Source organism: Ranitomeya variabilis, chromosome 4 (genome assembly GCF_051348905.1).
Source record: "Ranitomeya variabilis isolate aRanVar5 chromosome 4, aRanVar5.hap1, whole genome shotgun sequence".
Classification (NCBI taxonomy): Eukaryota; Metazoa; Chordata; class Amphibia; order Anura; family Dendrobatidae; genus Ranitomeya; species Ranitomeya variabilis.
In genome coordinates this window covers 310,572,246-310,587,216 of record NC_135235.1, presented here as the reverse complement: position 1 = coordinate 310,587,216, position 14,971 = coordinate 310,572,246, and the positions used below count along the sequence as shown (strand labels likewise).

General features: G+C 44.0%; 1 protein-coding gene across 2 annotated transcripts in view; it reads right to left on the bottom strand.

Moving 5' to 3' along the window:
* Positions 1-774: 774 nt before the first annotated feature.
* WRAP73 (WD repeat containing, antisense to TP73) overlaps positions 775-14,971 on the bottom strand; it is a 66,447-nt gene continuing 52,250 nt past the window's right edge. The window contains exons 6-13 of one of the 2 annotated variants that reach the window (XM_077250413.1): positions 6,520-6,606; positions 6,263-6,397; positions 6,102-6,179; positions 3,715-3,817; positions 2,633-2,758; positions 2,199-2,273; positions 1,832-2,023; positions 775-1,192 (exon numbers count right to left, since the gene is read on the bottom strand). In XM_077250413.1, coding sequence (XP_077106528.1) covers positions 1,080-1,192; positions 1,832-2,023; positions 2,199-2,273; positions 2,633-2,758; positions 3,715-3,817; positions 6,102-6,179; positions 6,263-6,397; positions 6,520-6,606 — 909 coding nt within the window. In that variant the 3' untranslated portion in view covers positions 775-1,079. The remainder of the gene's footprint in view (positions 1,193-1,831; positions 2,024-2,198; positions 2,274-2,632; positions 2,759-3,714; positions 3,818-6,101; positions 6,180-6,262; positions 6,398-6,519; positions 6,607-14,971) is intronic. The other variant, XM_077250414.1, reaches the window with a different exon arrangement.

Sequence of the window (14,971 nt, the reverse complement as noted above, 5' to 3'; positions counted from 1 at the left end):
CTAGTGGTCCAGTGGTTTAGTTTCCAGTACCTGGTGGTTTAGTTTCCAGTCCCTGGCGGTCTAGTGGTTTAGTTTCCAGTCTGTAGTGGTCTAGAGGCTTAGTTCCCAGTACCTGGTTGTTTTGTTTCCAGTCCTTGGCGGTCTAGTGGTTTAGTTTCCATTCCTTGGCGGCCTACTGACTTAGCTTCCAATCTATGGTGACTTTTTAACATTCAAGCCATTAGTATCTTATTGTTTTTTGATCCACCCACTTGTGACAAAGAATTGGCACCTAGACCCTGGTAGCGTAGAGGTTTTCAATTAAGCCATGATTGGCCTAGAAAATGTATTGTCCAGCGATTGCCAACCTAGTGTCAGTCCTGTACCCAAGTGGTTTAATGTCCAACCCATGGTGGCCTAATAATTTACTGCACTGATCATGTAATATACTTCTTGTACAGCCAATGGTCGGGGAGGGATGAGCGAGCCGTGTCTTCCTCAGGGGTAAGTATTGATCAGCCAAGTCACTGCATGTATATATGATAAAGGTAATGTGTACCATCCCTCCCTGACCGGCCTGGTGTTCCTTTAGGGGCTGTTATTTCTGGGGTGATCAGTATCTGTTGTCTGATCTGTGCATGGTTCGGTGATTATCATGTGAGTACTTTTATTTACAGGGCTTTGCACTTGCACCTTTTTCCATCAGGACATCTTTTGTATTTTACATTTATGTTCACAACCCCTTTAATAAAGTGGTTTGTCTCTTATTATGGTGATCCCTGTATATGCAATCTCTCCAAGTGAAAATAAAGGATTTATTGCATGGGTATAAATTACATTTCTACATGTATATACATCACAATGTACACTGTATTAACAGGCGATGCCGGAGGCTCTAGAGCGGGCTCCAGCGTAAAACCAGAGCTACAGACCTAAAACTTCTACCGTCACCCCCAGAAAACAAGACAGGACCACACGAGGCTGCTCAGTGTCCAGCAGTGAGCCCGACAGTCAGTGGTCGCCTTATACACTGCAGGTAATGGGGGTCAGTAATCCCACCGTGTAAACATGTTTAATTCTAAGACAGCTTCCTGCTGAGGTCAGTGATCCCCCTCCGTCTCCAAGTAACAAATGCAGAGCTGATCCTTACTGGCGAGTAGTAGAGAGTCCTCTCCCAGTGGGTGCCAGGCGAGTGACAGGACATTAAAAGAACCTAAGAAAAAAAAAAAAGGGAAACCATTTACCGTCACACAAAAATATATGCAAATGTTAAAAAGGTTTTCACAATAGGAAATAATGGCTGCTTTTTGCAAAAACAGTGCTACACCTGTCCACCGGTATTACACCTATGCCGCAAATTACGTAATTGGGGCTGCAATACCAGATGCAATCCAAGCTCAGGGGTGGCGCTGTTTCTGGGAGGAGGCAGCTAGGTTTATTCAATCATGTACAACCTTAGTAATGCGGAACATAAGCATTCATTACAGGGGAAATCAGTATTTGCAGCCCAATTCTAGCCATGGTATCTGATGAATACTTGTCGTCAGCTTTCTCCTACACATGCATGCAATGGTTCAGCATGCATCTTATAGGGGCAACCAATATGGCTGCACTAAGCTCCCGCTAGGCAGGTATGTCAGCGGTATAACTAGTAAGGCTGGGTAACAACTTCTGCCTGCCACCCAGAGGAAGGATTTATAACTAATTGAATACATTTTCCCTGCTGGCTACAAACATGGACTCAAGATAAGGACTGGTGTAGATGTCCGTGTTTGTTGGCGTCCAGACAGTTCCTGTAATGGACACCGACAATCCTGAGGGTCATCTGTGTTTATAGGAAGGGGTCACTCACCTTCAACAGGGACCTGGACGGAGACGCAGCCGGAAGGAGACCACAAATACACTTTGCTATTTCCAGTGCAGATGGCAAGCCTTGGCTGGACGGGGTCCCAACAGAAAGAGCGGACAGGTGACGTCTGCTCCAGCACCACCGACAACCTCATCTTCTGAACGTCCCATATCCACACACAGCACGGCATGTTATCTACGAGACAGCGGTCAGCACAAAAAGTGGTCAACTCCAGCCCTCCAGACATTCCCGCGTGCAGCAGACGCCACATGGTGACCCCGTCATTAGGGGTTATGTGGGCTTTCTGGTTTAGTGTAAAGGAAATGTGATTACTCTATGGTATGTGATCTTGGGGGGCTCAATTTCTCACTGTTTTTAAAGCAAAACATTGACATTTTAGGTCCATGGTCAGAAAACTCCCCAGGTCTCAATCTCATTGAGAAGTCTTGAAAAATAAGGGACAACGCTGTAAATATTAAGCCTTTAATTTAACTTGATGTATTTATTAATAAAAGTGTAAAACTTATGAAATGCTGATAACTGTACTTCAGTAACCAGAGATACATCTGACCAAGATCTAAAAGCACTGAAGCAGATACCAAACTTTGTGCCAGTCTCAAAGCTTACGACCGTCCGAGTCCACCACTCTGTAAGAACAGCATCTTCTTCATTATGTACACGTATGGCATTGTGCAGGGGGATTATGGTGGACAATGCTGTTAGATACCCTGACTGTTCTACTTTTCAGATTTGACAGCTACTTATTTAGGTTCTCCAAAACATGAATACGCAAAAAAAAAATACCATTTTTGGTGGCCAAATATCGATTATCAGGACTGAAGGCCAGCATCCCAATCCCAAGTTCTGGATTTGCACGGTCAGTGTCTGGTTTGATGGTGCGTAATGTCACTGGCACCTCCAGGAGCTCATCTGTGGACAGAAAAAAGCAATCACATTATTCTTATTGCTGAGCCAGTGCAAAAAACAAAGCCACTTTTGTCAGATTACAGGTAATCGGTCACCAGGTTTCTGCATCAAATATGGACAGGGGCACTGATTCTAGCGCTGGTGGGTCACTTTTTGGTGTACACTTATGCTGCAGCAAGAAGCGAGGTGCGAGTCCTCAATGTATCATAACCCATTTGCTGCCTATTCCTCGATGTTTATGAGCTACCACCTAACTTTGCCCTACAAGGTCCTAATTGACTGCTTCCTCTGAATACTGCGCATAGGCTGCAAATCGAGGGCTGAAGGTTGGAATTACACTACAAGTGATGAACACAGTCCCTGCATCAAGCGCTGGCGTCTCTCTCCTCTTCTATGGACATAATTGCCATCCGGATTTATGGAAGCTGGTGCTGCTCTCTCACTTCCTCCATATGTCTTTATTTGTCTGAAGGACAGCAGGAGAGGGAAGCCAGCGCTGATTGGCCACAGGGTTTACGTGCCAATGTCACACAATCCTTGGGAGAGCCGGTGCTGACACCACTGGTGAGTATAAGTGGTATAAGTATTTTACTGGCAGAAAACATAGAAACCTGTCTGGTCATTGCTGCATCTTCACATCACCTTTGCTCATGCTGTAGGGTTCTGTGCAAAGGCGAAAGGTCAAGATGTCACGGTGTGAGAGCCATGACCTTGTACACACGTGCAGAAATGTCTCGGGCCTCACAGGAAGTCGCAGCGCAAGAGGCCGTGATCTGAAGATGCGGTGATCATCAGACAGGTGACTGTGAGGAGCGGAGCGGCCGGAGGTGTGAGCGTAAGGCGAGAATAAGGAAATTTTATTTCATTACATATTATGTTCTGAGGTCTAAAAAACAGTACGAACAATTCAGCTACATGTAACATTTTGGCAGGAACTAGAGAACCTGCTCACCACTTACATTTACTGTGGACAGCAAACAAACTATTGGGGGCTCCTCGTGGAGGGAACATGAGCTGACTGGGTTCAACGCTTTGACATTTGTCCACTTCTCGGTACACTACCTAATAAAGAATGGAGGATGCAAAGAAGTGTAAAAAAAAAAAAAAAAGTACCATTACTAAATAGAAAATAAACCTTCAATGAAATCAACATACAATGTTCAGTAACTGCACCTTAAAGGGGTTGGCCATGACTTTACAAGTCCCTTTCATGTCAACTACCTGCCATAGATAGTTCAAAGAACACTTCAATCAATAGATCTTGGAATAATAATAAGTTCCACAATTGGATAAGCTAAGCTAATGTTCCTATGTGGAAATCCCCTGCTACCCTGTCTGTATCCTCTCTTTTGCTTCTTCCTCTACTGTCCTGTCTGTATAATCTGTTTTGCTTCCTCCTCTGCTGTCATGTCTGTATCCTCTTTTGCTTCCTCATTTGCTGTCCTGTCTGTATACTGTTTTGATTCCTCAACTGCTGTTATGTCTGCATCCTCTCTTTTGCTTCCTAATTTGCTGTCCTGTCTGTATACTGTTTTGATTCCTCCACTGCTGTCATGTCTGCCTCCTCTCTTTTGCTTCCTAATTTGCTGTCCTGTCTTGTATACTCTTTTGCTTCCTCCTCCACTTTCCTGTCTGTATACTCTTTTGTTTCCTCCTCCACTTTCCTGTCTGTAAACTTTTGCTTCATCCTCCACTGTCATGTCTGTATACTCTTTTGCTTCATCCTCCATTGTCCTGTCTGTATACTCTTTTGCTTCATCCTCCACTGTCCTGTCAGTATACTCTTTTGCTTCATCCTCCACTATCCTGTCTGTATACTCTTTTGCTTCATCCTCCACTGTCCTGTCTGTATACTCTTTTGCTTCATCCTCCACTGTCCTGTCTGTATACTCTTTTGCTTCATCCTCCACTGTCCTGTCTGTATACTCTTTTGCTTCATCCTCCACTGTCCTGTCTGTGTACTAATTTGCTTCATCCTCCACTGTCCTGTCTGTATACTCATTTGCTTCATCCTCCACTGTCCTGTCTGTATCCTCTCTTTTGCTTCCTCCCCAGCTGTTCTGTCTGTATCCTGTTTTGCTTCCTCCTCTGCTGTCCTGTCTGTACACTCTTTTTGCTTCCTTCTCAACTTTCCTGTCTGTATACTCTTTTTGCTTCCTCCTCCACTTTCCTGTCTGTATACTCTTTTGCTTCATCCTCCACTGTCCTGTATGTATACTGTATTTTGCTTCCTCCCCTGCCCAGGAGCTGTGGTATGATCAGACCACGTTCCTGCACAATTGGACACATACATTACACAGCAGGGGCACATTTATAAGATTATCTCAGGGACATTTTGTAACACATCCAATTGTGAAAGTTATTGTTATTTCAAGATCTATTGATTAAAACATACTTTGTTCGTGGGGAAATCCTTTAAAGTATTTATGGCAAAACCAATAACTAAGTCAGGGTTGTGGACAACCTCTTTAATTAATCAGACAAAGCAATCTTATTTTCTTTTCTATCCATGCAGAAAGTGACATTTGGAGATCTGTGTTCCTACTACCAGACAGCAGTGAACTGTGGGTATAGTTATATACTGAAGGGCCCTATACACATCCCGGCTCTTTCCCAATAGATAGTATTGGGGTAGATGGGGGGAGATAAGGATCCGGCAGAATGAATTCAACATTTCTTTTGTCCTCCAAGCAGAAAAGCCGCTGTGCCTCATTCCGTTCTCCCCAACACACAAACGCTCAGCAGAGCTGATTCTTAGCTAGCATGGAGAAGTTGGGTGAGCACAGTCAGCCGAACAAGAATGTGGCCAACTGTTATCTAAGAAGTAAGGGCGCCTTCAGAGCCAGGGTAACATGTCTGACAGCAGACGAGAGCTAAACTCTTACCTGTTTCCAAAGAGAACAAGCAGAATTTTAAAAGCAGCTCTGAATGAATGGAGAAAAACTCTCATAACTCAAAATGTAAAAAAAAAATCCCCTAAATTAAACAAATATGTAAGTTTACAAATGTGCAACATACTCTATCTAATAGGCTCTGCAAAGGCTACTGTGACAAGGAAGAGAACTGAAAAAGTCTACCATAGATGTAGTCGCAGGTTGTTGTGAAACTACAACTCTCAGCATGCATGGACAGCCAGACTTTAGCTTCACAACTGCCGAAGAGATACACGTTTGAAACCAGTGTTATAGCAAAAAATGTTCCAATCCCAAGACCCATCATAAATCATTATCCCCAATGTCCCTGGCTCACAAGGCCAGCGCAGAGTGGTACCCCATGTACTGAAGACCTTGCCCCTCTATATAAGTGCCCGGCAGGATCCTGCAGTCCTGGGCTTGGTGATGCTTACAGTCTTTGGATTGGAGATTGTAGCGGGATGCAACAGTTCTTTGATCGGTTTCCATGTCACGTGGTTGAGGATTCGGACCTAGTAAAGAAAAACAAATGAATAGCACAAGGCAAACGTAAAAACAAGAGTAACGTAGAGGCCTGTGATGTTGGTTTACTTACCTTTTCATCATAGCTGCCGACAGCCAGAAACTGGCTACTGGGACTCCAGGTAACTGACTTGATGCCCAGTGACCACTCATAGGCAGAATAACTGGACAGCATGCGACCGTCCAGCGAGTACAGCAGCACCTTGTACTGGCGTAGAAGAGACAGAAGTCACTATGAGACGTACATCTCAATCTACAGGAACAGTATTTTTTTTTTTGGCCAGAAGATTGTGGATTGAACTGAAACTCAGGGAAAAAAAATTATCCTACCTCCAGGCAAGTGTCCCACACAGCCAGCACACAGCCATTTGGAGCCCAGTCTATGCCAGTCACATCCTGGGTGTCAGTTTCAAAGTGCTGCAATGAAACCAAGGCAAAAATAAGAGGTATGCAACCCAATCACTTCATCAAATAAAAATGCCCTCTAACGTACAAGAACATAGCTACAATTATACTGTCCCCTATGTACAAGAATATAACTACTATAATACTGCCTCCTATGTACAGGAATATAACTACTATATAACTGATCCTATGCTCAAGAATATAACTACTATAATACTGCTCCTATGTACAAGAATATAACTACTATAATACTGCCCCTATGTACAAGAATATAACTCCTATAATACTGCCCCTATAGAGTACAGACCAAAAGTTTGGACACACCTTCTCATTTAAAGATTTTTCTGTATTTTCATGACTATGAAAATTGTACATTCACACTGAAGGCATCAAAACTATGAATTAACACATGTGGAATTATATACTTAACAAAAAAGTGTGAAACAACTGAAAATATGTCTTATATTCTAGGTTCTTCAAAGTAGCCACCTTTTGCTTTGATGACTGCTTTGCACACTCTTGGCATTCTCTTGATGAGCTTCAAGAGGTAGTCACCGGGAATGGTCTTCCAACAATCTTGAAGGAGTTCCCAGAGATGCTTAGCACTTGTTGGCCCTTTTGCCTTCACTCTGCAGTCCAGCTCACCCCAAACCATCTCAATTGGGTTCAGGTCTGGTGACTGTGGAGGCCAGGTCATCTGGTGTAGCACCCCATCACTCTCCTTCTTGGTCAAATAGCCCTTACACAGCCTGGAGGTGTGTTTGGGGTCATTGTCCTGTTGAAAAATAAATGATGGTCCAACTAATCGCAAACCGGATGGAATAGCATGCCGCTGAAAGATGCTGTGGTAGCCATGTTGGTTCAGTATGCTTTCAATTATGAATAAATCCCCAACAGTGTCACCAGCAAAGCACCCCCACAACATCACACCTCCTCCTCCATGCTTCACGGTGGGAACCAGGCATGTAGAGTCCATCCGTTCACCTTTTCTGCATCACACAAAGACACGGTGGTTGGAACCAAAGATCTCAAATTTGGACGAATCAAACCAAAGCACAGATATCCACTGGTCTAATGTCCATTCCTTGTGTTCTTTAGCCCAAACAAGTCTCTTCTGCTTGTTGCCTGTCCTTAGCAGTGGTTTCCTAGCAGCTATTTTACCACGAAGGCCTTCTGCACAAAGTCTCCTCTTAACAGTTGTTTTAGAGATGTGTCTGCTGCTAGAACTCTGTGTGGCATTGACCTGGTCTCTAATCTGAGCTGCTGTTATCCTGCGATTTCTGAGGCTGGTGACTCGTATAAACTTATCCTCAGAAGCAGAGGTGACTCTTGGTCTTCCTTTCCTGGGGCGGTCCTCATGCGAGCCAGTTTCTTTGTAGCGCTTGATGGTTTTTGCCACTGCACTTGGGGACACTTTCAAAGTTTTCCCAATTTTTCGGACTGACTGACCTTCATTTCTTAAAGTAATGATGGGCACTCGTTTTTCTTTACTTAGAATTTGTATTATGGCAAGCAAAAAGCAGCTAACAGTCTATTCAGTAGGACTATCAGCTGTGTATCCACCAGGCTTCTGCACAACACAACTGATGGTCCCAACCCCATTTATAAGGCAAGAAATCCCACTTATTAAACCTGACAGGGCACACCTGTGAAGTGAAAACCATTCCCAGTGACTACCTCTTGAAGCTCATCAAGAGAATGCCAAGAGTGTGCAAAGCAGTCATCAAAGCAAATGGTGACTACTTTGAAGAACCTAGAATATAAGACATATTTTCAGTTGTTTCACACTTTTTTTGTTAAGTATATAATTCCACATGTGTTGAATGTACAATTTTCATAGTCATGAAAATACAGAAAAATATTTAAATGAGGTGTGTCCAAACTTTTGGTCTGTATTGTATACAAGAATATAACTCCTATAATACTGCCCCTATGTACAAGAATATAGCTACTATAATACTGCCTCCTTTGTACAAGAATAGAACTACTATAATACTGCCTCCTTTGTACAAGAATAGAACTACTATAATACTGCCTCCTATGTACAAGAATATAACTCCTATAATACTGCCCCCTATGTACAAGAATATAACTACTGTAATACTGCCCCATAAACAAGAATATAACTCCTATAATACTGCCCCTATGTACAAGAATATAACTCCTATGATACTGCCCCTATGTACAAGAATATAGCTACTATAATACTGCCTCCTATGTACAAGAATATAACTACTATAATACTGCCTCCTATGTACAAGAATATAACTACTATAATACTGCCTCCTATGTACAAGAATATAACTACTATAATACTGCCTCCTATGTACTAGAATATAACTACTATAATACTGCCCCCTATGTACAAGAATATAGCTACTATAATACTGCCCCTATGTACAAGAATATAACTCCTATAATACTGCCCCTATGTACAAGAATATAACTACTATAATACTGCTCCTATGTACAAGAATAAAACTACTATAATACTGCCCCTATGTACAAGAATATAACTCCTATAATACTGCCCCTATGTACAAGACTATAGCTACTATAATACTGCCCCTATGTACAAGAATAAAACTACTATAATACTGCCCCTATGTACGAGAATATAACTCCTATAATACTGCCCCTATGTACAAGACTATAGCTACTATAATACTGCCCCTATGTACAAGAATATAGCTACTATAATACTGCCCCTATGTACTAAATATAACTACTATAATACTGCCCCTATGTACAAGAATAGAACTACTATAATACTGCTCCTATGTACAAGAATAGACCTACTATAATACTGCCCCTATGTACAAGAATATAACTACTATAATACTGCCCCTATGTACTAGAATATAACTACTATAATACTGCCCCTATGTACAAGAATATAACTACTATAATACTGCTCCTATGTACAAGAATATAACTACTGTAATACTGCTCCTATGTACAAGAATATAACTACTATAATACTGCCTCCTATGTACAAGAATATAACTACTATAATACTGCCCCTATGTACAAGAATATAACTACTATAATACTGCTCCTATGTACAAGAATATAACTACTGTAATACTGCTCCTATGTACAAGAATATAACTACTATAATACTGCCTCCTATGTACAAAAATATAACTACTATAATACTGTCCCTATGTACAAGAATATAACTACTACTAGATGGGGGCCTGATTCTAAGGCATCGGGTATTCTAGAATATGCATGTCCACGTAGTATATTGCCCAGCCACGTAGTATATTGCCCAGCCATGTAGTATATTGCCCAGCCACGTAGTATATTGCCCAGCCACGTAGTATATTGCCCAGCCATGTAGTATATTGCCCAGCCATGTAGTATATTGCCCAGCCACGTAGTATATTGCCCAGCCACGTAGTATATTGCCCAGCCACGTAGAATATTGCACAGCCAACGTAGTATATTGCCCAGCCACGTAGTATATTGCCCAGTCACGTAGTATATTGCACAGCCCACGTAGTATATTGCCCAGTCACGTAGCATATTGCCCAGCCACGTAGTATATCGCCCAGTCACCTAGTATATTGCCCAGCCACGTAGTATATTGCCCAGTCACGTAGTATATTGCACAGCCCACGTAGTATATTGCCCAGTCACGTAGTATATTGCACAGCCCACGTAGTATATTGCCCAGCCACGTAGTATATTGCCCAGCCACGTAGTATGTAGTATATTGGTCAGCCACGTAGTATATTGCCCAGTAACGTAGTATATTGCCCAGTGACGTAAAATAAAAAATAAACATATACTCACCTTCCAAAGTGCCGTTGAAGTCCTGGCGCCTGCGTACGGTGCACGCGGCAGCTTCCGCGTCCCAGGGTTGGTATGAGCGCAGGACCTGTGATGACGTCGTGGTCACATGACCATGACGTCATGGCAGGTCCTTCTCGCGCAGGCGCGCAGGACCTGTGATGACGTCGAGGTCACATGACCGTGAAATCATGGCAGGTCCTTCTCGCGCAGGCGCACAGGACCTGTGATGACGTCGCGGTCACATGACCGTGACGTCATGGCACGTCTTTCTCGCATAGCATCCTTGGCACCGGAACCTGCCGCTTGCACTGCCGAGGACACCACGCCACGTCGGAGGGTGAGAATAACCTTTTTTTTTATTATTATTATTATTATTTGTAACAGATGTTTTACTATTGATGCTGCATAGGCAGCATCAATAGTAAAAAGTTGGTCACACAGGGTTAATAGCTGCGTTAATGGAGTGTGTTACACCGCGGTCCATTAACGCTGGCATTAACCCTGTGTGAGCGCTGACTGGAGGGGAGCAAGGAGCGGCCATGTTGCTGCCGGACTGTGCCCGTTGCTAATTGGTCGAGGCAATGGTCGTTGGCGTTTTGCCACGACCAATCAGTGACTTGGATTTCCATGACAGACAGAGGCCGCGACCAATGAATATCCGTGACAGAGAGAAAGACAGACAGCCAGCCAGACAGAAGGAAGTGACCCTTAGATAAGAATATAGCTACTATAATACTGCCCCTATGTACAAGAATACAACTACTATAATACTGTTCCTATATACAAGAATATAACTGCTATAATACTGCTCCTATATACAAGACCATAACTACTATAATGCTGCTCCTATGTACAAGAATATAGCTACTATAAACTGCTCCTATACACAAAAATATAACTACTATAATACTGCTCCATGTACAAGAATATAACTACTACAAGATGGTGGCCCGACGCATCTAACGCATCGGGTATTCTAGAATATGCATGTCCACGTAGTATATTGCCCAGTCACGTAGTATATTGCCCAGTCACGTAGTATTTTGCCCAGTCACGTAGTATTTTGCCCAGTCACGTAGTATTTTGCCCAGTCACGTAGTATATTGCCCAGTCACGTAGTATAATGTTCCATGCAGTTATGGCCCCATAGATGCCCCATATAATGCTCCATGCACTTATGGCCCCATAGATGCTCCATATAATTCTCCATGCAGTTATGGCCCCATAGATGCCCCATATAATGATCCATGCAGTTCTTTATGGCCCCATAGATGCCCCATATAATGCTCCATGCACTTATGGCCCCATAGATGCTCCATATAATGCTCCATGCAGTTATGGCCCCATAGATGCCCCATATAATGCTCCATGCAGTTATGGCCCCATAGATGCCCCATATAAAGATCCATGCAGTTCTTTATGGCCCCATAGATGCCCCATATAATGCTCCATGCACTTATGGCCCCATAGATGCTCCATATAATGCTCCATGCAGTTATGGCCCCATAGATGTCCCATATAATGCTCCATGCAGTTATGGCCCCATAGATGCCCCAAATAATGCTCCATGCAGTTATGGCCCCATAGATGCTCCATATAATGCTCCATGCAGTTATGGCCCCATAGATGTCCCATATAATGCTCCATGCAGTTATGGCCCCATAGATGCCCCAAATAATGCTCCATGCACTTATGGCCCCATAGATGCTCCATATAATGCTCCATGCAGTTATGGCCCCATAGATGTCCCATATAATGCTCCATGCAGTTATGGCCCCATAGATGCCCCATATAATGGTCCATGCAGTTATGGCCCCATAGATGTCCCATATAATGCTCCATGCAGTTATGGCCCCATAGATGTCCCATATAATGCTCCATGCAGTTCTTTATGGCCCCATAGATGCCCCATATAATGCCCCATATATTGCTCCATGCAGTTATGGCCCCATAGATGCTCTATATAATGCTCCATGCAGTTATGGCCCCATAGATGCCCCAAATAATGCTCCATGCACTTATGGCCCCATAGATGCTCCATATAATGCTCCATGCAGTTATGGCCCCATAGATGTCCCATATAATGCTCCATGCAGTTATGGCTCCATAGATGTCCCATATAATGCCCCATATAATGCTCCATGCAGTTATGGCCCCATAGATGCCCCATATAATGCTCCATGCAGTTATGGCCCCATAGATGCCCCATATAATGCCCCATATAATGCTCCATGCAGTTATGGCCCCATAGATGCCCCATATAATGCTCCATGCAGTTATGGCCCCATATAATGCTCCATGCAGTTATGGCCCCATAGATGCCCCATATAATGCTCCATGCAGTTATGGCCCCATAGATGCCCCATATAATGTTCCATGCAGTTATGGCCCCATAGATGCCCCATATAACGCTCCATGCAGTTATGGCCCCATAGATGCCCCATATAATGCTCCATGCAGTTCTTTATGGCCCCATAGACGCTCCATACAGCATTGTGCCACATGTAATGCTGCTGCTGCTGCAATTAAAAAAAAATAAAAAATCACATACTCACCTCTCGTCGCTGCTCCTCAGCGTCCTGTCTCTCCGCACTGACTGTTCATGCAGAGGGCGGCGCGCACACCAATACATCATCGCGCCCTCTGACCTGCACAGTCACTGCAAGAGGACGGGAAGACGGAGCGGCGCCCGGCGGGTGGAACATGGACAGGTGAATATGAAATACTCACCTGCTCCTGGCGCTCCTGACGCTGTCCCTGCCTGTCCCATGGTACCACAGCTTCTTCGCGCCTGCGCGAGAAGGACCTGCCATGACCGTGACGTCATGGCAGGTCCTTCTCGCGCAGGGCCTGTGATGACGTCGCAGTCACATGACCGTGATGTCATGGCAGGTCCTCACGCAGGGCATGTGATGACGTCGCAGTCACATGACCGTGACGTCATGGCAGGTCCTTCGCGCAAACCATCCTTGCCACCAAAACCTGCTGGCAGAAGGTGAGTATATAATGATTTTTATTTTTTTAAATTATTTTTAACATTAGTTTTTTTTACTATTGACGCTGCATAGGCAGCATCAATAGTAAGAACTTGGTCACACAGGGTTAATAGCAGCGGTAATGGAGTGAGTTACCCGCAGCATAACGCGGTCCGTTACCGCTGGCATTAACCCTGTGTGAGCGGTGACTGCGGGGAGTATGGAGCGGGCGCCGGGCACTGACTGCAGGGGAGTAGGGAGGGACTAATCGGACTGTGGCCGTCGCTGATTGGTCGCAGCAGCCATGACCGGCAGCTGGCGAGACCAATCAGCAACTTGGATTCCATGACAGACAGAGGCCGCGACCAATGAATATCCGTGACAGACAGACAGAGACGGAAGTGACCCTTAGACAATTATATAGTAGATAATACTGCCCCTCCATAGAACTTTATGAGCACTAACTGCCATCTCACTAATGATAAAATCTTTATTCACTGGTGGCAGATTTTATTGCGAGTGAATGATCAGTACAGGAGGAGAAAGAAGCAGATTTATATGATAAGATATATTACAACTTTTCTTAACTTCACTTATACTATTGATTAAATTAAATTAAAAAAAAACAACGGTTACTCTTTAAAGTTTTCCAGGGTTATCACATCAATAATCTATCCTTAGGACAGGACATCGATATCAGTGGGGGTCAGACAAGTCGGCACCCCGACTGATCAGCCATCTTCATATATACAGCAGATGGAGACTAACTGCACAGCGCCATCCACTGTGCGGTGGCCGCTCTCAGGTACTGCAGCCCAGTTCCTATTGAAGGGAGCGGATCTCCATTTGATCCGATATTTACCACACATCCAGGGAGAGGTCGTTACTATGATAAGTCTAGAAAACACAACCTTTATAAACATACAGGTCAGTAGTATAACAGTTGTATTCTTGTGCACATGGGGCCGTACTGGAGCTGTATCTTTGTCCATAGACATAGTTGTGCTATAGTTTTACATCAGGGGTACAATGATTGGACTGTGCACTCTATATGATATATTATACACAAAGCTCAGAGTGCCAGCCTTTATTTTATGCCCCTGTCTGTCGGTCAGGCCAGGACCTCGTCCACTTCACTGTGAAATTAAACCCTGAAGTTGTCCGTGTCCAGAGAACAATCGCATCGTCCTAAATACATGTTGTGACAGCTGGTAAAGGAGATGTGTGCGCTGAGACCCCAACATGTGGAATGTGGCGCTCCCGTCAGATGGGCTAATACAGCCATGTGTGAGCGACCAGCGCCATCTGCTGATCACAGCAGAGATCACAGGCGGGCATCGGGCCACTTTATGGTCAATGACGGGGGCATGCAATGCTGTTCAGAATTTATTTCCCCACTGCTTACATAGCTCCAACATATTCCAAAGCGCAGTACACAAATGTGGCCCTTTCCATACTGCATTGCATCAGGGGCCATTTTTTTTCCCAGTGGATGTCAGGTCCATGACATCTTTGCTATGAGGGCTGCCCTTTGCGTCCAGGGTCTTTTTTTTTTTCCTACCCGGGATTTCAGCACCGCATCATTTTTGCTGTGATTTTGG